The following is a 27,874-nucleotide window of genomic DNA, read 5'->3' as shown; positions in this document are numbered from 1 at the left end:
ATAGGGGTAATTTTCTGTAAACGAAAGTTATTTTCTTTAATTTGATTTCGAACCAGGGATCTTTGCGTGAAGTAACTCGTGGACATCCCTACGTTTGGCGACCGCGATAAGGACTTAAATATATACGGGTGTGCTTAAAAGTTAGTTGTTTCCGCTTATTTAGTGTAAACTTTTTTCCGGCGAATAAATTCGTTTGTCGTGAGGCTCGGCCGAAGTTGTTACCCTTGTAAGCGAGAAATATGGCATTAGAATTAGAAACAAAACGTCGAGCAGTGCTTCGTACTGTTTTTACGACAGCTGCTAATGTTTTGGACAATTTGTTATCTGAAACGGTGGACACTCGACCCTGGCAACAAACTAGTGTACAGTGGGAACTTTTACAAGTTAAGTACAATGAGCTTTGTGTCGTGGAAAGTGCGGTATTTGAAGCTATGGTCGAAAAGGCTTCCGAAGCAGAATTAATCAGTGAGATGGAGGCAAAGGATAGATACAGCACACGCTACTATGAACTGAAGTACAAATTTGAAGACAGACCCAGTTTAATAAGTTCAGAGTCATCACTAAAAGGTAAGCGCAGTTTTAAATTACCTCCAATCGAATTCAAGAAATATTCTGGGGACTTGATAGATTGGCTTCCATTTTGGTCGCAGTTCAGAGTAGTGCATGATGATCCATCGATTGATTTAAACGACAAAATAGCTTATTTGAGACAAGCCACTGTAGACGGTAGTAAGGCCAGACGTTTAGTGGAGAGTTTTCCTGCAGTAGCCGATAATTACTCAAAAATTATAAAGAGTTTAAAGTCTAGGTTTGGCAGAGAGGATCTCCAGATTGAAGTATATATTAGGGAACTCTTAAAGTTAATTTTGAGTCGAGTTTCTAGTAGTTCTTGTAATGTTTCTGCACTATATGATATGATAGAGAGTCAACTTCGTTCACTTGAGACCTTAGGCATAACTGCTGACAAATATGCGGCAATATTGTATCCCCTTATTGAGTCATGTTTACCGGAGGATATGATCAGACTATGGCATAGATCTTCACAGTTTTTAAGGCCTTCTGGTTCCGTATCCATGCACAATGTCGAAGAATCTGCAGAAGTTTCAACTTTGGAGACCAGATTAAGTGGGCTAATGAGTTTTCTACAAAATGAAGTTCAAAATGAACAAAAAATTAATTTAGCAACGGAAGGTTTTGGTTTATCGACTGAAAATAAATATAAATCCAATAACCTGGTTGAAAAGAAGAATATAAAATTACCAAAGCAAGGAACTGATCAGCCATCAGCGACCGCGGCTGGGTTGGTAAATTATGAGGTTGACAGGTGTATTTTTTGCGAAGGACAGCATGACAGTATCAATTGTTTTAAAGCACAAAAATTGTCTATGGAACAGAAACGACGAACATTGTCAGAGAAGAAAGCCTGTTTTCGATGTTTGAAGGTGCGACATTCTTCGAAGAACTGTAGAGCACGTTTGAATTGTATTTTGTGTTGTAAATCCCATGTTGTTTTGATGTGTCCTGATTTACCTGTTAACAAAATTGATACATCGACCTCAAGTATCAGCCGCTCGGAAGAAAATAGGACTGAGGATCAGACGCTTGCGAATTTGAATAATACACAGGTTTTTTTACAAACTCTGCGAGTAAACATAAGAAGTGCACATGGTACTAAACAAGTAAGGGCACTTATTGACACTGGATCGCAGAGAACATATATTTTACAGCGTACCGCACAAGAAATGGGTTTTTCTGCTAAAGGAACGGAAAATATCGTACATACGTTATTTGGCGGTAAAAGTACTTCTGAACAACGACATAAATTATACAAGGTAACTGCGAGTGAAGGAGCTTACTCTTGTTCATTTGATGCCTTAGATCAACCAAAAATTTGTGCAGATGTCTCTCCTGTTTATCACGGCCCTTGGGTTGAGGAACTTAGTGACATGAATATTTCGCTCAGCGATGTCGGACATATAGCACCAATTGAGATTTTGTTAGGAGCTGATGTTGTAGGCAAATTGTATACAGGAAGGAAATATCAGTTACAGTGTGGTCTTGTAGCAGTTGAAACTTTGTTAGGTTGGACTCTTATGGGCAAGGTGCCGGCAGTTGCTTCTAATTTCAGCACATCTATGATGTCGATTGCGTTGTTTGTTGATAGTTCTTCTGTGGCGAAACTCTGGGAGCTTGATATTATTGGGATAACCGATCCTGTAGAAAAATTGACACGAGAGGTGGCGGCCAAGGAGGCTAAGAATTTTTTCTATGAGACTATCCGATGTGACAACGAAGGTAGGTATGAGGTTATGTTACCTTGGTTGAACAAGCATCCTTTAATTTCAGATAATTTAGTTGTCGCTAGAAGAAGGTTAGATACTACTTTAAATAAGTTGAAAAAGTCAAATTTGTTTGAATCGTATAATTTAATATTCAATGAGTGGTTGAACGAGGGTGTGATCGAAATAGTAAATAATCCCGAAGAGAATAATTGTGTGACTAGTGTTACTGATGAGAATGAGTTGAGAAAGTTCGTATCAGAAGCAACTGCCATCATGGAGGAAGCTAAGATGGATTTGAGAGGGTGGGAGTCTTCTGGTAGTACAAAAACAGTTGTCCCTGTTCTTGGTCTTCTCTGGGACTCCTCAAGAGACACACTAAAAATCAATGGTGAAATTTTTCAGGGAGTGGTCGGAAAAGAACCCATAACTAAGAGACTGATGCTTTCTGTAGCTCAGAGTATATTTGACCCTATTGGTTTTACCTGTCCAGTATCTCTGTTCCCTAAACTGTTGCTGCAGAAACTTTGGGAAAAGCGCCTGGGATGGGATGCACCAGTCGAGAATGACATGGCTGAGGAATTTTGTCAATGGGTTACTCATCTTCCTGAACTGTCGAGTATTGAGATTCCACGTTGGATCCAGGCTGGGCCCATTGAAGCTGACCATTGGAGTTTGCACACCTTTTCAGATGCAAGTAAGAAAGCTTATGCAGCCGTAGTGTTTTTGAGAGTTCTTCGGAATGATGGTGTTTCGATTTTTCTTATAGCAGCTAAGAGTCGTGTGGCTCCTTTGAAGAAGATTTCTATACCTAGATTGGAACTGTTGGCAGCCACTATTGGTGCTAGACGTTATCAGTCAGTCAAAAGACAATTTTCTCAGCATGTTGAGTCTTATTTTTGGAGTGATTCCACTACGGTTCTTTCTTGGATTCAACGTAAGGATGACTGGTCTGTTTTTGTTTTTAATAGAGTTCAGGAGATTAGAAATTTAGCCAATGCTGAGTGTTGGAAATATGTGCCTGGTTCTCTCAACCCTGCCGATCTTCCATCAAGAGGCTGTGGTGTTCGGCAATTGTTCGAATCTCGATGGTGGGAGGGCCCGGAATGGTTGTACAGAAACGAAAATTATTGGCCCCAACAAAAAGTAGAGGTTGATGAAGAAGAAGTCGGCACTGAGAAAAAGAAAAAAGCCATTTCGTCACTATTGAATATGACGTCCGACGATTGGCACCTGCGTTACTTTTCTCAGTACACAAAACTGTTAAGAATGATGGCTTGGACGCTACGATTTTGTTACAATACGAGAAATTCAAATGGAAAACTTACAGGCGAATTGGTCGCGGAGGAAATCGACAAAGCCGAAATGTTTGTGTTGAAGTTAGCGCAGAAAGAAGCGTTCGGTTCAGATACGAAACGAATTTCCTCGCTAAACACGTTTGTCGATGAATTTGGACTTATACGTTTAAAAACTCGCGTTACCGAGAGAATTGACACGGAAGATTTTCGTCTGCCTATCTTACTTCCGGGTGAACATTTTATAGTGCGCAAGTTGATTTTGAGCTTACACAAAAACTCTTGTCACGTTGGTACACAGGGACTGCTTAGTTTGCTCCGCGAAAAATATTGGACTTTAGGGGGTAGACGGATTGTGCGGTCCATTTTAAAAGAATGTGGTGTGTGCAAGAGACAAGATGGGAAATCGTTCGAAGTACAAACGCCTTCATTGCCGGCCGATAGAGTTCGAGATGCTGCAGTGTTTGAGATTTCCGGGGTGGACTTAGCTGGGCCTCTTTACTTGAAATCGGGCGAGAAGGCATGGATTTGTTTGTTCACTTGTGCCGTTTATCGCGCAGTTCATCTGGAACTCGTTACCTCCTTGTCAACAAATGCATTTATTCAAGCTTTCCGTCGCTTTGTTGCCAGGCGTGGACGCCCGAGAACGGTTTATAGTGACAATGGAACGAATTTTACGGGACTTGAGAACGCGCTTAAGCAATTGGACTGGAACATGATCGCGGAATATAGTTCTACACAACGTATTAAGTGGCGTTTCAACCCCCCTACAGCTGCATGGTGGGGTGGATTTTGGGAGCGATTAATAGGTATTGTGAAAGGACTTTTGCGAAAAGTTTTGGGTCGAGCGTCTCTCAATTATGAAGACTTATTGACATTGTTGTGTGATTGTGAGAGTATAGTCAACTCGCGGCCATTGACGTATATTTCGGATGATCCTACTGAGTTAGCCGCGTTGACGCCAGGTATGTTTTTACGTGAGCAAGTCAGTTACGAGTTGCCGGATTGTGATTTGCTAGAGCAGAATTCTCTCACACGCAAAATACGCCGTTTGCAAGAGTTGAGAAGTCATTTGCGAAAAAGATTTCGTGCTGAATATCTGGCTCAACTCAAAGCGGGAACGAAGAAGACGAAAGTGTCTAAAGTGTCTATCGGGGATGTCGTTTTAGTAGGCAACGAAAACATCAAGCGTCTTCAGTGGCCTTTAGGAAAAGTTATTGAACTTTTACCCGGTAGAGATAATCAGGTGCGGTTAGTTCGTCTTGCGACAGCACAAGGCCAACTTCTGAAACCGTTGCAAAGGCTTTACCCAGTGGAAGTCGTGGAGGCAGTTACTGCTGGCGAGAATATCCAGGGCATTACCCTACGGGATGCGGCTCCAAAGACAGTGCCTCAAGAGAACGGTTGTCAGCTCCAGGCTGAGGAAGAATCAAGTGAAATAAGTGCGGGAGTGACAAAAAGCAGAGCACCCGATCTAAATGAAAGATGTACGCGAAGTGGCCGGGTAGTTAAAACTCCTGTAAGATTCAAGTGACATTTTCTTGACTTGATTTTTTCATGACTCTGTTTGTTTTTGATATATTTTACTTTTTACTTTATTTGATATTTTATTGTAATTTTTCGTGACTCTGTATTTTTTGAGAAATTTTGTCAAATTCCCCAAGGTGGGAGAATGTCGAGTCATTATAAAATATGGCAGTGTCCGTGTTTAAAAGATATTTCTGCTTTATACATACGGCGAGCCATATGGTTTGTTTTTCGTTGTTTTAAGGTGAAGGGATGATGGGCTTACTAGCCTGCCCACTTGAGATTGAAACGATAAGAATGTATTGCAGTTTTAAGGAATGTGTAGATATTGGATATTATGTTTTTAAGTCAGTCGAGTTTGTAACATTCTTCGGATAACATCCAAATAAAAACTTTATTTTAAGCTACACTTGCGTATTTTTAATAGGGGTAATTTTCTGTAAACGAAAGTTATTTTCTTTAATTTGATTTCGAACCAGGGATCTTTGCGTGAAGTAACTCGTGGACATCCCTACGTAACACATATATATTGGAAGATTTCCAGTAATTTAAATTTAGAAAAACATACCATAACTTGTTTCATTTAATTTGTATAAGTGGAATATAAAGAGTTTTTATAAAGCACACTTGTTCGGATTACACTCTAACTGCGATCGAACAAATATGACATTTTGGCATTTATTTGACAGTTGCGGTGATGAAACTTCAGATTTATTTTTATTTTTTACTATAGTATTTGTTTTATTATATTTATTGTTTTTATTATTTACTTTACAGAAAGATTTTAATTTAATTCTGGTTTTCTATTTCTAATGTTTTTATTTATTTACGTTGAATATTAATTTGTTTTGTTGTGTAAATCCACTTCATTTCACTTATTTCATTTAAAACGAATTCAAGAATTTTTTGTAATTGGGCAACAATGTTAACTTAGATCTCTGACGTAGATAATGACGTGCAACGGTATCTATATTGTACGGACAGCAAGAAATCAGTTTGTAAAAATGAAGCCAATTCTCTGCAATAGGGCTTTTCATCGACTGTCATTTGTTTCGAGCTTCTGTCATGTGTCACACAATATTAATATATCTACGCCATACGTCTTTGGTTTGTATCATTGGTATATAGCGATAACGTATGACGTAGATATATTAATATTATGTGACACATGACAGAAGCTCGAAACAAATGACTGTGAATGAAAAGCCCTATAAGGACCTTAGATGAGAAATGAGAGTACGAGCTCTCAGATGCTCAGTGTTGCCAACCGGAGGGAAATTTCCCTTTTTGAGGGAATTTTCAACATAAATAGTAAAAAAAGGGAAAAAGTTTACTCAAAAGAGAATTTTTGCTCCAGTTCAAATTGTAAAATATTTTTAAAAAATCAAAATATTTGAATATTATTCAACATTTATCTTCTCCAATTTTGTAAACAAGGAGGGCATTTTTTCAAAAAAGTGGGAATTTTTAAGGTAAGTTGAAGAAAAAAGCTTACTCAGCGGTTGGCAACACTGCAGATGCTACACGTTTTCAGTACTGAAATGTGTACTTGAAACTTTCAACTTTCAAGTTGAAAGCTTGATGTTGAAGCAAAAACACGCTACAGTCATTTGAATTGTGGTGTTGCAGAGAGATGCTTAGTATGGACACAGAAGAAAACAAACACGGAAGAATAGCGAGAAATGAGCAAAGAACACGAAATCATAATCACAATAAAAATAAGAAAGTTACAATATCTGGTACAAGACTATAAGAAGAAGAATATAAGAAGAAGGAGAGTGGCATGGTTAAAAAAAATTAAAGGGACTGGTTTAAATGCAGTTCCATAAAATAGAGCGGCGGTAGATAGAGTCAAGATAGTGATGATGATATCCAACCACCGATTGGGAGACGGCACTTAAAGAATAAAGCTCCTTTCACACCATACGACTTTGGTCGTCACGACAAAGATCGTAACGACAGTTTGGAGACTTTCTCAAAGGACGACCAAGACTAACTGTCGTGCCGTTGCTATTCGGTTGTGCAGGGCCCCCGTAAGGGCTCCTGGCGCCTGTGTGCAAAAAAGGATTTTGTCGCCCCTTAAGGCATTTTGGTTCATGTTTATTTATTTATTTCTTTGAAGGTAGGTTAGTATTTTGGTAGGTGCTTGAAATAAGGCAAAAAACTGAACTTTAGAAGTCATAATAAGTTTTAATCGGTTTTCCCCGAAAAGTGCTTCATTTTTAAAATATTTCACGTAGAAATATTCGACTTGCAATTTAACGAATAAGAATGTACTTTTCATCAGCTTCAATTTTGAATTTACTAGGTCTATAGAATTCATGAATATAGGTACAATATTTTTCGTTTTTTTATAAGCTACATTTTTGATAGCAATATTTTCCGATAAAATACTTAGTTTTTGAGTTATCTGCAAAAAAACCGCCTAAAAGGTGTTTTTTATTTTGTTGAAAACTAAATATTTTCACTCGCAAGTAACTCGGAAAAGTATTGATTTAGTTACAAAAAACTCTATATAGAACAAAAGTTGCTTAGAATTTTAGTCAGTTTTAGTAAATTTATCCATTTCCGGACTTATTTTAAACCTATATTTTTTTGCACCCCGAAAAGGGGTAACTTTCACCTCCCAAGCAAAAGTAACCAACGGCACAAGTCAAACTTTGAAGTGAAGGGAAGTAGAACCTAAATCCAAATGTTCATACAATTACCTTGTGACCCTAAAAATTATACGGTATCGCTATATTTCACTGGGCTATAGGTACAATAGAAAAATAAAAAATAGCTCTTAATTGTAGTAGCGATATTTTCCGAGACTTTGCTTTTGCAAATGCATTAATTACATCGCTAAAATTTATACCATCAAAAATTTCTTGTTCAATTGCTAATATTGCTAGCTCAGGCAATCTTTCTTGAAGAATTGCCGTTAAATGATTTTTAACTTTGAAAAAGATCCCTCGCCAAAAGCTACAGATTAGGAAATGTCAAAAGAATTCTTAGTGAAATGCATACGTTTGAAACGGTGGAGATTAAAATTGTTTTCAAATATAATATATGGTAATATATTTAAATGGTCAGTATCACCAAGTAATGAAAATAACTTTAACGCTTTATTTTCAAAACAAATGATTGGAGTCTATATCCTTATTATCCTGATCTGTCAGTCGTTCTTCAAGAACAAAACAACGTTGTTCTGAAGCTATTTTCTTGTGGCATTTTTATAATCAAGTATATTCAAATGGGAAATAAGCCACAATTTTACCTAAAAATGATTTTATTAACGTTTTAAAAATTTTATTAACAAAACAACGTTTTAAAAGATCGTTGTCACTTAATTTAAATATGTTTCATGTATATTTATAGATAATAGATACCTAATCCTATTTAATTCCTCAACTTTTGTTTAACAATGATTTTTTTGCAATTTTTTTTCTTCAATTTGTGACCCTGGGTTTTGGCGCCCCCCAAGGATGGCGCCCGTGTACATTGCACACTTTGCACATATGGTAGCGGGGGCCCTGCGGTTGTGGTCCAATCAGAAACCCGTAACATCAGAATTCAAATTTATAATTCACATACGTCTAAAGTGACATAAAACCTACCCTGTAGCATTTATATTATCTATAAAAATATTATATTTTAAAAATATCAATTTGCAAATAAATAAATTATCGCCGTATTTTACAATTTCCATAAACATTGTATATTTGTTTTGTTTTTATAACTGGCGATAGTCAGGTCATTTCTGATAAAATGATTAACAATAGATTGTTTTGTCTTCTTATCAATGACATACAATTTTGAACTTTTAAAACTACACAATATAAAACTGTACCATTTCCAATAATAAAAGTAGCAGTGAAACCGATTAAACGTTAATCCCGGAGTTTCGTCCAATAAAAAATTCTATTAGTGCCCGTGTCGTTTTTCAGTAGACAGCAAAAAGTCCCAAAGCATTTTCCTATGAAGCTCTTTCTGCTTTCAGACTTTTATATGCTGATTAACCACCGTTTCAATAGGAAATAACAGGAAATAATCCTTTTCTAATGTTATTGCATGGAGCTTTTAGCTTTCAAGTCAGAGCATTATAAAGTGCAAAGGGTAGTTTTTTATAATGCCTATACCGTTTTATATTTGACGGTGGAATTCGTTGGGGATATTTAGTCTTTTTTTATAACAATTTAGAATAGAAACTGGTACTTTCTACATACAGGGTGGCGAATCGTCAAACGGGCCATAGGAAACTTCTATATTGTTGAATTCCTACTTCCCTAATTACAGTATGCGGCAAAATAGACCATTAACTGACAGTATAGTTATTTTCCTAACAAGTGCAGAAAGTCATTCTTTTCCGCACGCGACTGCAGTTTGCCGAACGACGCGAAGCGGGAGTTCGGCAAGCAGTCGAGTGCGGAAAAGAGACTTTCTGCAAGAGTTAGGAACAATATTTTTTCTAAGAGTCTTTAAAAAATTACCAAATCTTAATCAATTAATTTAATTAATACGAAAATACATACACAAATTAATTCTTTGACAAGGTTGTCAAAATCAAACTTTCAATATAATTAGTTAGCATGACGACGATCTTGGTTTCCATGACGATGATTCAAAACGACTGTTATTGTCTACCGATTTGACTTTCGAATATTATGTCAAAATTAGTATATAAGTATGGAGAACGGTAAGGGTTTTATACCGATCGAAGACAATTGATCGAAGACAAAGTCGTCGCTCCGCTCCTCCTCCAATTATTGTCTGAGATCGGTTACCCTTAACGTTCGACATGCTTATAACGTTTTTTGCACGATTGATACCATTATAAATTATAAAATTAAACATTTTCGTCATATCGACTAGTTTCATTCATTTTATCAAAATAGATACTTTGGTTGTTAGGTAGTAACTAGGGTGCATAACAACAATGGAGAATTGAGTTTTTATTTAGTTGTCAATAATTTTAAGTACAATTTTGATTATTATAAATTAAAATATGAGCGAAAGTGAATTTGAAGAAATTGAACGGGCTTGGGAAGAAGGGTGTCCCGCAATTATTCCCGAAAAATCCAAAATCCGTTATCAAAATACCTACCAAAGTTTTAAAAAATGGTGCGAAGGCAAGAATTTAAGAATCGAAGATCAGACTCTATTGGCATATTTCGTTCAAAGACGTATGTAGTTGAAAGCTCCTGGAAGCCTCTGGGCAGAATATTCAATGATTAAATCCACCGTTTTTCTTTATGATGGCATTGATATTTCCAAGTTTTCAACTTTGATCGCGTATTTGAAGAGAAAAAATGTTGGATACTACTAATGTATGCGATTCTGCAGGAGTTTCTGTTAGAAGTGAAACCACAGCCCAAACAAGTGGGATTTCATTAAATAATTTAACAAATTGTACCATAAGTTTCAATATTAATAAATAATTCGTTAGTTTTCTTTATTCTTTCAAAAAATAAATTAAAATTAAGAGATTTTTTAACTCGACGGTAAGTGAATTACTTACCGTCGAGTTGGAGTACTTACCGTCGAGTTGGATTACTTACCGTCGAGTTGCTAGTAAATGTCACCTACTGACGTAAAATCTGTCACGGTAAACAGTCAAAAATGATCAATCGTGCAAAAAATTTTATTTCATCGAATTGTCGCGTTAATTTCATTAAAACAGGAACACAATAAGATATATTTGAAATAAATTAGTAAATAATATCTAAATATTAGATATTAACATATCTAAATTAACACGCGTGCGGAAAAGTAACACGCGTGCGGAAAAGTAACACGCGTTCGGAAAAGTGAAACTTTCTAATCTAAAATGCGTGCGCGAAAGTAGACATTTTTGCACGCTCGTAGAAAAAAATATTAGAAAACCTGTAAATTTTAAAGAACTGCTTGAATTAGCATGAAATTTAGCATACAAATAGCTAACATGTCACATAAAAAAAGGGATATTGTACCTATGTGTGCTTTTGCCTCGGGGGTGAGTTTCACCCTTTCTCAGGGGTGAAAAAACATACGTTCAAAAAAAGTCCGGAAATGGATAATCTGATTTTCTTTTTTCAACAAAAAAACACATTTTTAGACGGTTTTTCGCAAATAACTCAAAAAGTAAGTATTTTATCATTAGAAACATCCCTAGCGAAAATAATAGCCTATAAAAAAGTGAACAAATGGTGTACATGCATGAGGTCTCTAGACCAGTAGAAGCAGAGTTGTAGCTAATGAAAATTAGGTTCATACTCGTCAAATTACAAATAGAATATTTCAACGTGAAATAACCAAAAAATAAAGCACTTTTTGGGGAAAACTCATCACAGCTTTTTAAAAGCGTTTAGGAAAAGCTTTATTTTTATTTTTTTAAATATTTATAGCATCAAAATTAAGCAAGTTACCCTGAAAAGAGAGTTGGTCCTTTTTTATATAAAATAATCGTGAAAATCCGCCCCTAATTTGCATCCCAAATGAAATTAATCGTTATACCGCTTCAAAAGTAGCTTTACTTGTGTATGTATTCTTTATATGATCTGTGAGTTTCATCGGTTCAATGCTTCAATGTGCTTATTTTTGAAAGGGCTTGAACGAGTCACTAATCACGAGTGTATGCAAATTTTGAACAGCCATATTTTAACCAATTATTGTCTTACAGAAAAAAAAATACAAAATTTTCAAAAAAGTAAAACCTACATTTTTTACTCTTTGATATTTTTGGTACCACTAATAATTTCTAAAATATTTAGAAAAATAATGCATTTTTTTTTCAAAATTAAAAATTAAAAATTTTTTCTTTAAAATAATTTTTTTTCAAAAATAAGCACTTTGAACAGATGAAACTTACAGATTATGTAAATAATGTTTAAAGTTCTAATATTAGATGCAAATAGATTTGTTAATAATTTGAGATGCTTATTAGGGGGTGATTTTCTTGATTTGTTTTTACAAAAAAAGCGACTAATTTTATTTTGAGCGTAACTTGCTATTTTTTGATGCTAGAGACTTTAAAAAAATATAAAGATTTTTTCATACACTGTAAAAAATTTGTAATGAGTTTTTCCCAAAAAGTCCTTCATTTTTTGGTTATTTTACGATTTGGTTGAAATATTCGATTTGGAATTTGACGAATATAAACCTATATTTCATTAGCTACAATTCTGCGTCTACTAGGTCTACAGACCTCATACATGCAACATTTTTTTATCTTTTTTTTTTACGGTATATTTTTGCTGAGAATGTTTTTTTTTGATAACATACTTACTTTTTGAGTTATTTGTGAAAAACCGTGAAAAACGTGTTTTTTTTTTGTTGAAAAATTATCATATTCACTTGTAAATAACTAGAAAGCTATTGACAGTAAAAAAACGCTATAGAACAAAAGTTGCTTAGAATTAGTCAGTTTATCCACTTCCGGACTTATTTTGAACGTATATTTTTCACCCCCGAGAAGGGACGAAACTACCCCCAGGGCAAAAGCATACATCGGTACAATATCACTTTTTTCTTTGACATGTTAGCTATGTGTGTGATAAATGTCATGTCAATCCAAGCAGTTCTTTCAAATTTATAGCAAAAACCGTGAGTAAATGAACTAAAATAAACAGTACTGCAATGAATAATAAAATGTTTATTATTGTTGAAGTGAATACATCTTATCGCTCTGTATGGAATTTTGACAGGACTAAAATCGTATTTGGCGTCAATCAAAAATCGTGACGCGAGTGGTAACTTTGAGGTATACCGTAATATACACATCGTCCTATTAGAGGTAAAACTCACTAAGTGCACTTTTTTGAGATTTTGACATTTTCATCAATTTGAACTCAAGACGGTACTGCCCAGCCCTGGAGAAGTCACCTGGGGCTCTAACCCTTCTAACTGCTGAGATAATTTATGGTATAATTCACTAAGTGCATCATTGTGAATTTCGGTTTCAGGGTAAAACTCATTAAGACTTATTATTGCACTTAGTGAATTTTTCCTTGCAATCTGGGGTGCCGAATCGGTACTTAGTGATCTTTTAAACAATACATTAGTAAATATAACTGTGTATTATTTTTAATTGTGTGCATTATCTATTCGGCGATTGATTAAAGAAATGAGTCTAGATGATTTCTTTGTAGCAGATAGCTTACATAAATTGTGTAACATAATCTACTTTGCGAATAAGCAGGGGACCTGTGTGTTATATTTTATTGTTGAGACTATATATTATATGTATGTGCATTATCTGTTCGGAGATTGATTAAAGGAATATTAGTTTAAATTTCTTTGCAACAGATAGCTTACATAAAGGGTAACATAAATGCCTAAAAATGAATGTTGATATTTTAACAATAACATTACTTCTGTTTCTATCGCATGTGATTTTGTATAGAGGAAGCTGTTTTGTATAAACTTATTTATGTTTATTAACATTTTATTCATTATCTATTTCTTTCATTTTGAATCCAAACGTTATGATACTTCATGAAGACAAATTCATTAACTTCTCAATATCCAATAATTGTGTTCATGGAAAAACTCATCAAGTACAAAGTGTGGTTAGTGAGTTTTACTTCTAATAGGATATCAATATCCAATAATTGTGTTCGTGGAAAAACTAATCAACTACAAAAATTGATCTAATATTGATTATATCATAGTTTCTGTGACGAAACATGGCTTAAAATACCTGTTTTTATTTATTCTTAAAAGTTGCATTAAAAAAATTCCAATGTTCAAGTGAGGTGAATTTAAAAAACAATTTGTACCTTTAAATCGATTTTTCTCCACTTTCTGAAAAGTGTAGTTAGTGAGTTTTACCTCTAATAGGACGATATATCTATACACTTCTTAGTAAACTAAGTACAGATCCCGAATTATCTATGGTTTGATTGATTTCAGGGTGAATTCAAGTATAAATCCCGACTTTTAAATTATTTGGAAAAGACTGTAAGACACACTTCTAAGTAGGTCAAACCGGCAGAGTGTATGTTCTCAAAAAAATTGTTAGTGTGTAAAAAATGTTTTATTATCAGCTAAGTACTTTCAACACATAACGTGCCAACATCAGAGCTTCGTCCTCTTATAAAACCTTCATAGAAGAGCAATTGCTAAACTACACAATAATAAATATAGATCCTTGGCAAAAGCCACAGATATCGGGTATAACAACCCCTTAAATTGAATAAATTACATCTCAATTTCTTTTTTATTTTAAAAAGACAACATGGCTGAGTCAAACCATTTTAAGCCCACGTGAACAGTTAAATGTCTTTTTAAAATAAAAAAGAAATTAGATGTAATTTATTTAATTTAAGTGGTTGTTATACCCGACATCTGTGGCTTTTGTCCAGGATCTATGTTTATTATTATGTCGTTTAGCAATTGCTCTCCTATGAAGGTTTCATAAGAGGACGAAGCTCTGATGATGGCACGTTATGTGATGAAAGTACTTAGCTGATAATAAAACATTTTTTACACACTATCAATTTTTTTGAGAACATACACTCAGTTGCCGGTTTGACCTTTTAAATTATTGGCTGGCTCGAGGTGGTTTTAACCCTATAGGGGTGACTTATTTAATTTTCTCAAAAAATAGTGTAATATATTTTTTCTACGACCGTTTAATAATATACTCATTATTTTCTATTTTTGAATAGATAATAACTTTACCATTACTTTACCCGTGAGTAATAATTCATTACTCACGGGCTGAAGTTACTCGCGGGTCATTACTCACGGGTTGAAGTTAGATTCAAGTGGTGCATGGCACTTTTAATATACCTATTAGCAAATAAAATTACTTAAACTTGTTTATTTATTAAAATAATCATTGTAATTTATGTGAACAATTAAATTTGAAAAATGTTTAAAGGATTTTTAACTTTAACAATGGGTTAGTATATTTTTTACGTTTAAATTTCAAGATTTGACATTTTAAGATTGACGTTATTAAAAGGTAAACAATAAACAATCGGTATTAATTTCGTAAAAGGTCTTACGGATATGAAATTCATATTAATGAATTCTGTTTTACCTTACTGTTCATTGTACAATAGATTTTAATTGAGAGCACACATTCTTTTTCATGTAATTGCCTTAAAATATGTCTTATTTTTAAAAAACACCGCAATTCCATGACATAATGACAACTGTTTGATTGTTTTATAAGCCCAACGAGCCCAACGAGTGTAATTCTAACAGTGTTGCCATAGTTATATAAAATATATTTTCTTATGAAAAATAAAATATTTCGTTTTAAATAATGTTCATCATCATCATCATCATTTGGCTCTACAACTCTATGTGAGTCTTGGCCGCGTTTACTATTTCCCTCCATTGTTGTCGGTCCTGAGCAGCTATTTCCCATTGCTGTACTCCCATTTTGCGTAGATCGCTGGCTACTGCGTCCTTCCATCTCTTTCTTGGGCGACCAACTGACCTTTTTCCATCGGGCCTTTCTCAGAATGTGGCGTTTAGAAGTCTTTCGTCACTTGATCTTAGTACGTGACCCGCCCATCGTATCTGTTTGATTTAATGTAGCGTACTATGTTTTCAACTCCGTATATTGTCTGGAGTTCATCATTGTGTCTTCTTCTCCATTCTCCTGTTGTCTCTTCTCTGCAAGGCCCATAGATAGTCCGCAGTATCTTTCTTTCAAGTACCAGTAATTTTGTTGTTTCCCGCTGATTCGGAGTCCAGGTTTCGCTTCCGTACGTTATTGTGGGACGAATTATTGTCTTATATACTCTTATTTTTGCTGGTCTTGAGAATATTTTTGATTTAAGTAGGGTCCTTAACGAGTAATATGCCCTGTTTCCTGCAATAATCCTGGCTGCCACGTCCTTTTCATAGTTATTTTCAGATGTTATGATCGCTCCCAAGTACTTAAATTCTTTGACGACTTCAAAATTGTATTCATTAATTGTTACGTTTTGTCTAACCCTTGGTCTTGGGTTCTCCGTAACCACCATGTACTTGGTCTTGTCCTCGTTGACCTTAAGACCAACTTCCTTGGCTCCGTTCTCGAATAGGGTGAAAACTTTTAAATAATGTTAGTAGTTGATAATTATATTTTTCTACTAATCCAAATAAAAAAAGGTCGTAGAAAAAGTATAGTATTCTACTTGCATGTAATGGCTATTACTCACTCTGATGAATAACTTCATCATCGTGAGTAATAGCCATCATTACATGCTCGTTGAATAATATACTATTTTTATGGTAAAACTAAATATGGATCTTGAATTTGACATTATTGATTGGGTTCGGTGTGGTTTCAACTCTATAGAAATATTTTTATATATATTTCTATATATTATATTATCCTTCCTGATATCTTCTTTCTTAAAAAATATAAGGTTGTGTAATATTATACGAGCTAGTGGTAGTATAAAAGATAATTACGTTTTTTTTTTATTTAAAAGCAAAATGAAAGATTACATCATTAACGAGAGTAAAAAGTCGGTGAAAACTCCTATAATGTTTATTTGAATAATTTACAGGGGTGAAAAAGAAGAGAAAATTGAGTGTGATTTTTAATTTTAAATATCTTATTCAGAAGACTTTTTGTTTATTCTAAGGGACTTTCTGTCCTAGGTAATGATGTAGTCTTTCATTCCGCGTTTAAATTTTTCAAAAACATTTATTTGTTTTTCCAGGATTCGAAAAAAATGATCAAATTTTCCTTAGTTATATTTTCCAAATCCAACATTCGCTATCTTTGTTATTTATACAACTAACTCAGTCTAACAGAATGGGTGACAAGACAGTGACAACCAAAGCTACTAACAATATTTGACACGGCTTCAGGAATTTTTGAGTTGTTTATTAAACAATATTGGTAGTGTATTTGATAAATAATTGATTTAAGGCTTGAAATTAATAAAAAGTTATTTATTGTTTATTATCTATGGAAGATCCAAGCACCGAATACACCAGGGTATATTCTATGATCCAAGAATTTTGTTGCTAAAGATGTTCAAAATTTATCTAAGCGTTTCATAGTAACAATAATATTATTAAAATCACAATCACTTTTTCTCGACTACTAGTTTTTATTGTATAGTATATAAATTATTGTAATCACTGAATATATAGTTAGTGAAAAAAGAATGCTATTAATTAACTGAATTAATTATTTAAACGATTAAACAAGTAACGGTTATCCAAAAAGATCCAAAAACTGAACGAAATAGCCATATCTATGTTAATGATTACAATGTCATTGTCAACTAATGTTTACATCTTCATACCAGTGAGAACTTTACTATACGTAATTTGCCGTGTAAAGAAAGAAAAAGTAGGGGTAGCCGTAAAATATTTGCGCCTACGCTCTAACTCAATTGTGTTGAAATTCTTAGAAATCATGATAAATTTAATAATTGACGTCATATTTTCGAAAAATTCACTTGATAAAAAAATATTCTAACAGTTTTCGATGTCAATGATTCGATCAATATACGGTCAATTATAGGTCATAAATATCTACCGTGTATCTAGATATGAGTATCTATTATGAAATACTAAACAGTCGGTATAGATGCGATGAGGCTATAAACATTACATTCACTAGCTATTATATTATTAATCACCTGTATAAATGCAACCATTAGGCAAAGTAATTAAAAACGTATTACATTAAATAATTTATATTTGTGGAACTGTTTAGGAACGATAGTCAGTAAAAATGGCTTAAACCGCACCTTACTTTTACCCTTCATTCCTTCCGTATTCAAAATGTCGTTTTAAATGGACATAAAATCAATGAATCCCTATCAGTTAACATGTATCTACTTTAAAATAAAGTCGAGGAAACTTTTAGGAACTGGATCGAATTTTTGTTTTAACAGAACACGAATAAGCAGTAGTATATCCAGAGAAAAGTTGTTGATACATTTTTAAAATATTTGGAGTACACATAAAAAATAAAAACAAAGCCTTATGCATTAAAAGAAATATATTATAATATGTTGTTGTATATCTCATATTTTTGCATTAGATACTTTTTATTCACACTGTATAAAGTTATTTTTGAAGTTATACTGCTTTAGGCGCGATTGAGAGTAAAATTTCATAATACTGCGCACATGCGCACACAGACAGTATGGCGTTTAGTTGCTGAATCTTTCAAGTTATGTATAAATATATCAGTGCAAGAAAAGGTGTGAAAAGGATATATTAGTGTTTTTAGTAAATATATTTATTATAATTTTTGCGTCTTTGGATTTGTCTTCCTCAGGAGTAAGATGAGTATTATTAAAACATTTTATTGTATATTTATTATACTTCACCTTGTCTGTTTGTTACCGTGAATTGTCATTAGGTACGTCCGAACCGATACAGACACAGTCCTCGTAGCGTATTTGGTATAGCATTCGGCCAGAAATCGAGAGGTCTTGAGTTCGAGTACGGAGCAATCCTACACTTTTCTTTTATTTTTTTGAAAGCGGTAAGCACAAAATTAGTTTCGTGTTTAAAAAAATTAAAACAAACTGTCTAAAGTATATTTATTTTTAAGAAATCATATAATAGAAGTATAACTTCTTACGTGCGTACATAGTACACACACATTCTTTTTTTTTGCATTAGATACTTTTTATTCATACTGTATAAATTCATTTAAAATATTGTTTATCATAAATTTTCCATTGAAAACAATAAACAAAAGATTCCTTATTTAAAATATCGAAATATTCTCGTTCTAGAATAAGGTTTTTTCCTATTTTTCATTATATTTTCTGTTTATGAAAACTTGTTATTGTGGTTAATGTAAATATTGTAGAATGAAAGTAATAAACAATAAAAACTAAATTTTTGTTGTAAACAATTCAGTTAGAGACTTACTCAAGTTGTAGCAAGTTGTAGTTTGTACTACAAGGTGCAAATAAAACACAGTATAAGTTTTTATTGATGTTTTTTTTTAAACAATAAAGAAGTCTCAATCCAGTTACGGACCTTCTATAAAAGGTGCCCTGGTGACAGCAACACGCCTCTCATTCATTCCTAGCAGGAATACAACAATGTATTCATAAAGGACTTTTTTATTTTAATATTGTACCTATGGTACCTATCTATGCTAAAATTATTTACCTATGATTTGTAAAAAAATGGCAGATTAAGTTTATCCCGAGAATAGGGAACTTCCATAAAATTATTAATTCGAAAAAAATGCTATAAATAACAACATAACATAATTATTTAAAACATATATCAAAGAAAAAAAAGTTTTTTTCCTTTCGTTTGGCTCCTAAAGACGATTAAAAATTTTGGTTTGTTGGCAATTGAGGTTTGGGGTACCCCGTCAAAATAGCCCCGTCAAAAAAGCTCCGACAAAATAGGCCCGACATAATATCCCGCACACAAAATAGCTCCGACAAAATAGCCTGCAGACAAAATAGCCGCGGCATAATAGCCCGCCGACAAAATAGCCCCGACAAAATAGCCCGACAAAATAGCCCCGAAAAAAAGCTCCCTTCAGAATTCATCATGAAATAATTCCTTAAAAATACATTTTTTCGGAAATGGTAATTATCCTCTATTCAGATGTTTATCTTAACCACATTAAATAAAAATTGTCTTTTCAGAGAACTCGAGTCCTGTCTTTGCTGCCTCTTGGAAGTTTGAACATTTAAGTTAAGCGAAAATCAATGTTAATTTATGATATAAACATTTTTTTCCGTTTTCGGGCAACAGTAAAATGCATTTAAAATTAAATACATTCTTCCTTTTTGTCAAATAATTTAAATTAAAAAACAGTTTTTGGACACCTTGTATAAATAATTATGTAATTGTTTATAAGAGGCTGTTTTAGCCGGGGCTATTTTAGCCGGGGCTGTTTTGACCGGGGCTTTTTTGTGTGCGATCTATTTTATCGGGGCTATTTTGTTTGCGGGCTATTTTGTCGAGGCTATTTTGTGTTCGGGCTATTTTGACGGGGCTTTTTTGACGGGGCTATTTTGACGGGGCTATTTTGACGGGTCACGGAGGTTTGGCATTTATTTTGACACAGTTTTAAAAATATTTACGGCCGGTTTCACAAAGTAAAGATAACTTGTGGTTAAGAGATAACCAGATAGTGTTGCCAATCGCATTTCTCTAGATTATCCGATGATCGCTCGAAAAATATCCGATTTGTCACGAAAAGGTATGCTAGGTCAAAAATTATTCTGTTATTAAAATCAATGTTGCCAATGTTATTCTTTTACTCCCCTTAACCACCATCAAATAACAAAATCCGTTGTTCGTACGCCAATCATTTGATTGTAATCAATTATCATTATGATAATTAACATAATTAATTGATTGATTAATTATTCATTATCAATTAACGTAACAATTATTAACGTAATTGATTAATTAATCAATTAATCTCATAATTGTAATCAATTATGTTTTCAGCAACCCAATCAAAGTTGACATTGACAGTAATTAAATATTTGATAATGATCAGTTGATTCCATTTATGATTAGCGTTCGAACAACCGGCCCTTTAATCTACTGGATTCTCTGTTTCACAGTTTAAAATTTTTCGCTTATAGATGAAAATCTCGTGTCCTAGCTGATTACCTAATTCATGTATGTAATAGCTATTTGTATAACAAGGGAGGAAAGTGCTACTTTTCCTCCCGAGAATGAAGTAGTAATCATTCAAGGGAGGAAAAGGCACTTTACTCCCATGTTATACATATGGTTTTTCCACCTTCCTCAAATAACAAGTCATTTTTTCATTTTTACTTAATTTATTTATGTAACTAACCAACAAAACTTATTAGAACTAAAACTAACAAGTACGTACAATATAACTGTCAACTGTCAAATATAAGTCAAATTAATAATGTAAACATTGTTAAATCAAAATAACAATTTACTGTTTTTTACCATTCTGCAAAATACAGAGTGTTTTATAAATAAACGTTAAAATGTATAGAAACTTACGTAATAGAAAATAGATATTGTACAGGGCGTCAATAAGTTACATTTCATGAATGAAATACCATGACGTCACTTTTACTTTTCCTCCCTAGGGAGGAAAAATATTTTCCTCCCTAGGGAGGAAAAGTACAACTTTGCTCCCTACAATCAGGTCCGGAAAAGTATACTTTCGGTAGAGGTAGGTGGAAATAGCTATTTGTATAACAAGGGAGGGCTACCTTTCCTCCCGAGAATGAAGTTTACTGCCCGACGCGTAGCGGAGGGCAGTAATCATTCAAGGGAGGAAAATACACTTTACTCCCATGTTATACATATGGCTTTTCCACCTTCGTCAAATTAATAACAAGTAATTTTTCATTTTTACTTAATTTATTTATGTAACTAACCAACAAAATTTATTAAAACTAAAACTTAACAAGTAGGTACAATATAACTGTCAACTGTCAAATATAAGTCAAATTATTAATGTAAACATTGTTAAATCAAAATAACAATTTACTGTTTTTACCATTCTGCAAAATACAGGGTGTTTTATAAAAAAACGTTAAAATGTATAGATACTTACGTAATAGAAAATAGATATTGGTCAATAAGTTAAATTTCATGAATGAAATACCATGACGTCACTTTTACTTTTCCTCCCTAGGGAGCAAAAGTACAACTTTGCAACTTTTAAAATCAGGTCCGGAAAAGTATACTTTCGGTAGAGGTAGGTAAAACTAGGTACTAGAAAAATAAATAATAAATAAATCAATACCTAGGTTTAACCTGGCGGTTATAACCGGTCAAAAAAACCGGTTGTTCCAAAAACCGGTGTTCGGTTTTTATAGACATAGCCTATGTACAATAGGTTCCAGTCAGCTTAAAATTTCTCATTTACGAGCGTGGGGCGAAAAATTTTTCTATTTTTTCTCTGAATTCAGTATTTTTTCACTTATCCGGGTTTTCACCGGTTGTTACTTTAAAAAGAGAAAACCGGTTATAACCGGGACAAAACACAACCGGAAAAACCGATTATATCAGAGAAAAAACCGGTTTTAGGTTATAATCGGTAGGTTTTTCCCATCCCTAGACTGCACTATATAAAATGAAAATAAAACTAAATCGTGCGTGAATTAGCTTTGATAAGCTTAAAGACTAAAAACTAAAAACTCATAAATAAAATCGGACGGCAGACGGTTTTTGAAATTTGAATTGGATTAGTATACCTTAATTGGACGCACTTGTGCATTTAAATTCTACACAAAAGAATTGGCACATGTCCCTTTTGTCAAAAGATGAAAAGTACCTATCGGATGTCACTAACATTCATCCGGTATAAAAATTTGGGTGGAACCAAAATTAATGTGTTGTTGGTGTTGAGAATATATGGATGAGAAAGTTTTAGTAGATTGTAGATACACTGAAAAATATACGCAAATATCCGATTGATTTAAAGATACGAAGAAGATACGACAACTCTCAAAAAGGTACGCAAATCGGATAATTATCCGCAGATTGGCAACATTGTAACCAGAGGTTACCCCAAAATATGCGTTTTAGTTTCAGGTCAACGGCGAAGTATGGTTAACTCACAGAATTTTTAACCAGAGGTTGGAGTGGGTTACCCTTATGGGTATACCCAGAAGGGTAACAATTATGAAACTGAAACGCATATTTTGGGGTAATTTTGAGGTTATCTCTTAACCACAAGTTAACTTAACTTTGTGAAACGGGCCGTTAGAGTTACTATTTATGACTAATATTTGAGTGTTTTTGTTAATACAATTTTTAGTCTTTTTATTACTTAAGACAATTTTTTTAAGATGACCGAAGAGGGTTTTTCTAAAGGCCAGTCTGATAACTTACCTATGGTAAGTATAGTAAATATGTGTATGGTGGCCACATATTTTCAAAAGGGTGAAAATTTTTCCGTTGGAGAAGTTCGGGAAGATAAAGCAGATAAATAAGTACATAATATGAATAATAAATAATATACAGTAGAACCCCGATTATCCGTGTTCCTCGGGACCGGACGTTGGCACGGATTTATTTCTTATTGTAAATGTACATATAGCCCTACCATAAAAAGACAACAGAAAAAATAAATCTTTCATTACCTCTCCGCGTATAGAGTTTCCGTCGAGTGATTTTCAGTGACGCTATTTTGATAAAACCTCAAAAATGCAATTTAAGTAATAGAAAATCATAGCACGGATAATCCGCATCCCGGATAATCCGCACACGGATAATCGGGGTTCTACTGTACTACGTTTTTTATCAGCTGGTAATCCAGTAAATATTTTATTGGGGATTTTAATAGTTGTACTTTTACAAAATGACACTAAACAACACTTATAGTGGTTTTCTTTATTTTCCATAGTAAACCTTCGTTGCTTTCCATCAAAAATTGTGTCAAACTCCCAACAAACTGGTATATATTATTACAGTACATACGATAAATGTCATTAAAATATATAAATATAACCATAAACATAAATAAAATATAATGATGTGACGTCACGGGTTGTTTGAAATGGTTTAAATACACTGAAGATTATAAATTTGTACTTCAAAGTTATTATGAGTTTTTGAAGCGTGAAATTTTGGAAATCTCATTTTTAAACAAAAATGAACATTATTATGTAATAAAAAAATGTGCAAGTTCCCTATTAGGTTTAACGGTTTCTAAAAACATTAATAATTTAAACTACATTTTTTACAAAAATGATTTAAGACGCTACTGTGAGAAGCCTGTATACCCTATTCCACGAACATACGCCTGTTTTGGATTACTTACGACAACGAATATTTTACTGTGCAAAATAAGAAGAACGAAAGTAAATTGCAAATTACATTGTTGTTTATTGGAATAATTATTAGCGCCATTTACTTTCGTACTTCTTATGTTGCACAGTAAAATATTCGTTGTCGAAGTAATCCGAAACAGGCGTATGTTCGTGGAATGGCCCATACTATAGAATATGTGGTTATACGGGTGTTTCATTAAGAGGAAACAGTAGCGATCAACAGGTAGCGAAAACGCGTTCCAAGATTGCGGCTGTAATTTTGAATATTTTTTCGAGATATTTGGCACACGTATTCGTAATATAATAAAGAATGGCGGTACAGAGCCCAATTTGAAAAATATATTAATATGTGGAAATTATTAATCTTTAATTAAATACAATATTAAAAAACGAGCCTGTACCGCCATTAAGAAGAACAAAAAAATACACTTTCTTCAAATAAACTTTTTTATCCGATGCCTAGATTTTGTGTCATTTTGGAACTACTAATGAAATAAAAAATTTTAGTAGTTCCAAAATGACACAAAATCTAGGCATCGGATAAAAAGTTTATTTGAAGAATGTGTATTTTTTGTTCTTCTTAATGGCGGTACAGGCTCGTTTTTTTAATATTGTATTTAATTACAGAGTAATTTCCACATATTAATATATTTTTCAAATTGGGCTCTGTACCGCCATTTTTTATTATATTACGAATACGTGTGCCAAATATCTCGAAAAAATATTCAAAATTACAGCCGCAATCTTGGAACGCGTTTTTGCTACCTGTTGATCGCTACTGTTTACTCTTAATAATAATTGGAAATATTTTAACTGTATCATGGGCTCAAAATATTAAGTTTTAAACTCAGTACTTTAAAACTATTTGACATTTATCCTTGTCATACTTGGCAGGAAGTATAGGTACACCTACTAAATTATGCTAAATATAAGCGTTTCTGTCTACTACCAGAGGCGTACGATAGCGGAAAGTGAATGGCTGACCCTTTTTCCAAATTCTAGCCACTGGCGGAATTGTTATTTTAGCACAATTTGTCGATTCCCTAATACTTTTTATGTAATCTTCAGTAATGCATTTTTTGAAAGAGTTAAACATTTTACAAAGGATATTGTTGGTCAATAGCAATGCGAATTTACTGCTGCAAAGTCAACTATACATAAAGTTCAAGCGCATAGGCAGATTCATTCTAGAAAACTTACTAGAATATAACAACGATACACACCATCTCTTCGTCGACTTTAAAGCAGATTATGACAGTGTTAAACAACTGCATTATTTAATGCAACGATAGACTTTGGGATCCTACCTAAGTTAGTTGACCCAACTAACAATGCAAAACGTAAGCTCGTGCGTTAGAATTGAAGGAGAAAACTCTTAAGTTCTTTGATATTAATAATGGTCTAAGACAGGGGGACGCGCTGGCGTATCTCCTATTTTATTTTGCCTTGGAAAAGGCAATCAGAAAATTAAATATTAGAATGAATCAAACTATTTTTAATAGATCGACGCAAATTCTTGCATTGATTCGCTGACGATATAGTTATAGTGAGCAGATATATGAGAGACATGGTGTAGTGTTTTACAAGGCTTGCGGACGCGGCAAGTGAATTAGGACTTGTGGTAAACGAGGAAAAAACTAAATATATGCTGGTTTCTAAAAGCTTCCAAAATATCCAACAGAGAATATAATTTAACAACCATACCTTTGAGCAAGTCAAAGAATTCACATATCTCAAATCGCTAGTAAACACAACAAACACGACAAGCGACGAAATAAAAAGACACATAGCAATAGCAAACAGAACTGTTCCTGGTCTCCAGAAACATTAAAAAAATAAAAATATAAAAGGTGCAGTTAAGCTCAATATATACAAGACCTTAATAAGACCGGTTTTGATATAAGACCGGTTTTGATATATGGGGCTGAAACGTGGACCTTATCTCAAAATGATGAAAAACTTCTTGGTAGTTTTGAAAGAAAAATTCTTAGAAAGATTTTTGGGGCCCTCAATGAAAATCGGCTATGGTGTCGAAGATACAACTTTGAACTATATCAGTTATACACACACACCGATCCAGATATTGTGAAATTAGTTAGAATGCAGAGACTTAGATGAGCTAAACACATTGCTAGGATATCAGATCACGAATACACGAAGAGATTAACAGTTTCAAAACCAGAGGACACAAGAAGTAGAGTATGACCACGAAGAAGATGGATTGATGATGTGGAAGAAGACCTAAAGGTTCTAGGGGTCAGAAGATGGAAGAAAGTTGCCAGAAATGGACAAGAGTGGCAACTTTTTTGCGAGCAAGCCAAGATCCACAACAAATTGTCGAGCCTCTTATGATGATGAATACTTTCTATGTAAATAATATGCGCCTTATTTCTAACGATAAAGTAATTATTTTTCGAGATATTTGATGTTAAAACAGAACCGACACAGTTATTTTAACTACTATTTGAGAATCACATAACAGTCTTTTGATTTTTTGTAACGATTTTCTGGCCTGTTCTATTCCCGATCTTATTTCTAGATCAGCATTTAGGCTGCTATCGATCCAATACCCCAGGCACTTAAATTTATTGACCTGTTCTAAAATGTGCCCTTTTATATTGTACAAGGTGGAGGTACATTCTGGTTTTTTCGTATTGACATCATTTTGGTTTTCTTAATGTTAATTTACATATCGTATTGTTCACAGATTAAGTTGGTCCTGTAGATGAGTCGTTTTAGACCCAAGTCAGAATTCGCAATCAACACTGTATCATCGGCGTATCCGATGCTGTTGATGTTTACGCCATTCACCTTGACACCATCATTGGAGTCCTCCAATGCCCCTTTAAATAGAAACTTGGGATAAAGATTTAAGTAATGGCAGGGGTGACAAAACACATTCTTGTTTAACTCACCTCCTAATTTCCACTTCTGCAGACGTCACGGGCGCCCATATAAAAATTTTTAGGGGGGGCAGACGTGAAGATGTTGCACATTATATTTTGTATACATTGGACAACCATATATAGTTTAAAGCACCTGAAGAGATAGGGGGGCCACGGTCCCCCTTCCCTTGGGTATGGGCTCCCATGGTAGACGTGGAACCTTCGATCGTAATTCTGGCATTCTGGTTCTAGTTTATTTTTTTAGTAGGTAGTTTTTATAGTGTCTTTCCCATCTAAACCTACTTGTTGCAATGGTTCTAATAGTAGATCGTTTCTTACTCTATCAAATGTGTTTTCGAAGTCTAAGAAGCATAAAATTATACTAAGTAGTACTAAGGGAACCATTCTCGTTGGAACTTTACCGCGCTGAGCAGATGGACGTGAATTATAAATTGTAAGAAGCTTGCAAATTGTAGAAACCTCGGAGGTGTAACCAGAGAAGGTTCCCCTTGTTTTCAATCTGGTGGGATGCAGAGTAATATTTTTGGTGTTATTTTATGTGCTATTAGATTGAAAACTTAGTCTTTTTCATAAAAATATAACATTCTGTTGGTCGTAGAATTTTTAGGCCAGAACTATCTAAATCTAAAGGCTTCTGAACTGGGTTTCTCTCGTTTCCATGTTCTCGTTCCCTTTGAATCCAAACTGATCGTCTCCGATGATTGTTTCGCATTGTTTTCAATCTGGTGGGATGCAGAGTAATATTTTTGGTGTTATTTTATGTGCTATTAGATTGAAAACTTAGTCTTTTTCATAAAAATATAACATTCTGTTGGCCGTAGAATTTTTAGGCCAGAACTATCTAAATCTAAAGGCTTCTGAACTGGGTTTCTCCCGTTTCCATGTGCTCGTTCCCTTTGAATCCAAACTGATCGTCTCCGATGATTGTTTCGCACTTTTTATAGATTCGGTTACTATGGTTTGTTTTTAAACCAGGAGGAGGAAATAAAACAGACAGATTCACACCTAAAACAGTCACTAGAAAAATCACCAAATACATCCTCTTTTTTGGTTGATAATATCGGCCCTCGATAGTAATCCATAAATATTATAATATTATACTAATACGTCGCTAAAGAGCTTTAAAAACAACTGCTTTTTATGTAGAAGCAGACTAAAAATCTAAGAATTAAAGG

At 33.8% G+C, this 27,874-nt stretch overlaps 1 protein-coding gene across 1 annotated transcript; it reads left to right on the top strand.

Annotated features, from left to right (window-relative positions):
- Positions 1-239: 239 nt before the first annotated feature.
- On the top strand, positions 240-27,754 carry LOC126883562 (uncharacterized). Its single transcript, XM_050649202.1, has 2 exons — positions 240-2,598; positions 27,675-27,754. The coding sequence occupies exons 1-2, from the start codon at positions 240-242 to the stop codon at positions 27,752-27,754; spliced, it is 2,439 nt and encodes an 812-aa protein (XP_050505159.1).
- The last annotated feature ends 120 nt before the right edge of the window (positions 27,755-27,874 follow it).

The sequence above is a fragment of the Diabrotica virgifera genome, chromosome 4 (genome assembly GCF_917563875.1).
Source record: "Diabrotica virgifera virgifera chromosome 4, PGI_DIABVI_V3a".
Taxonomy (NCBI): Eukaryota; Metazoa; Arthropoda; class Insecta; order Coleoptera; family Chrysomelidae; genus Diabrotica; species Diabrotica virgifera.
This window is presented reverse-complemented; position numbering and strand designations above follow the sequence as displayed.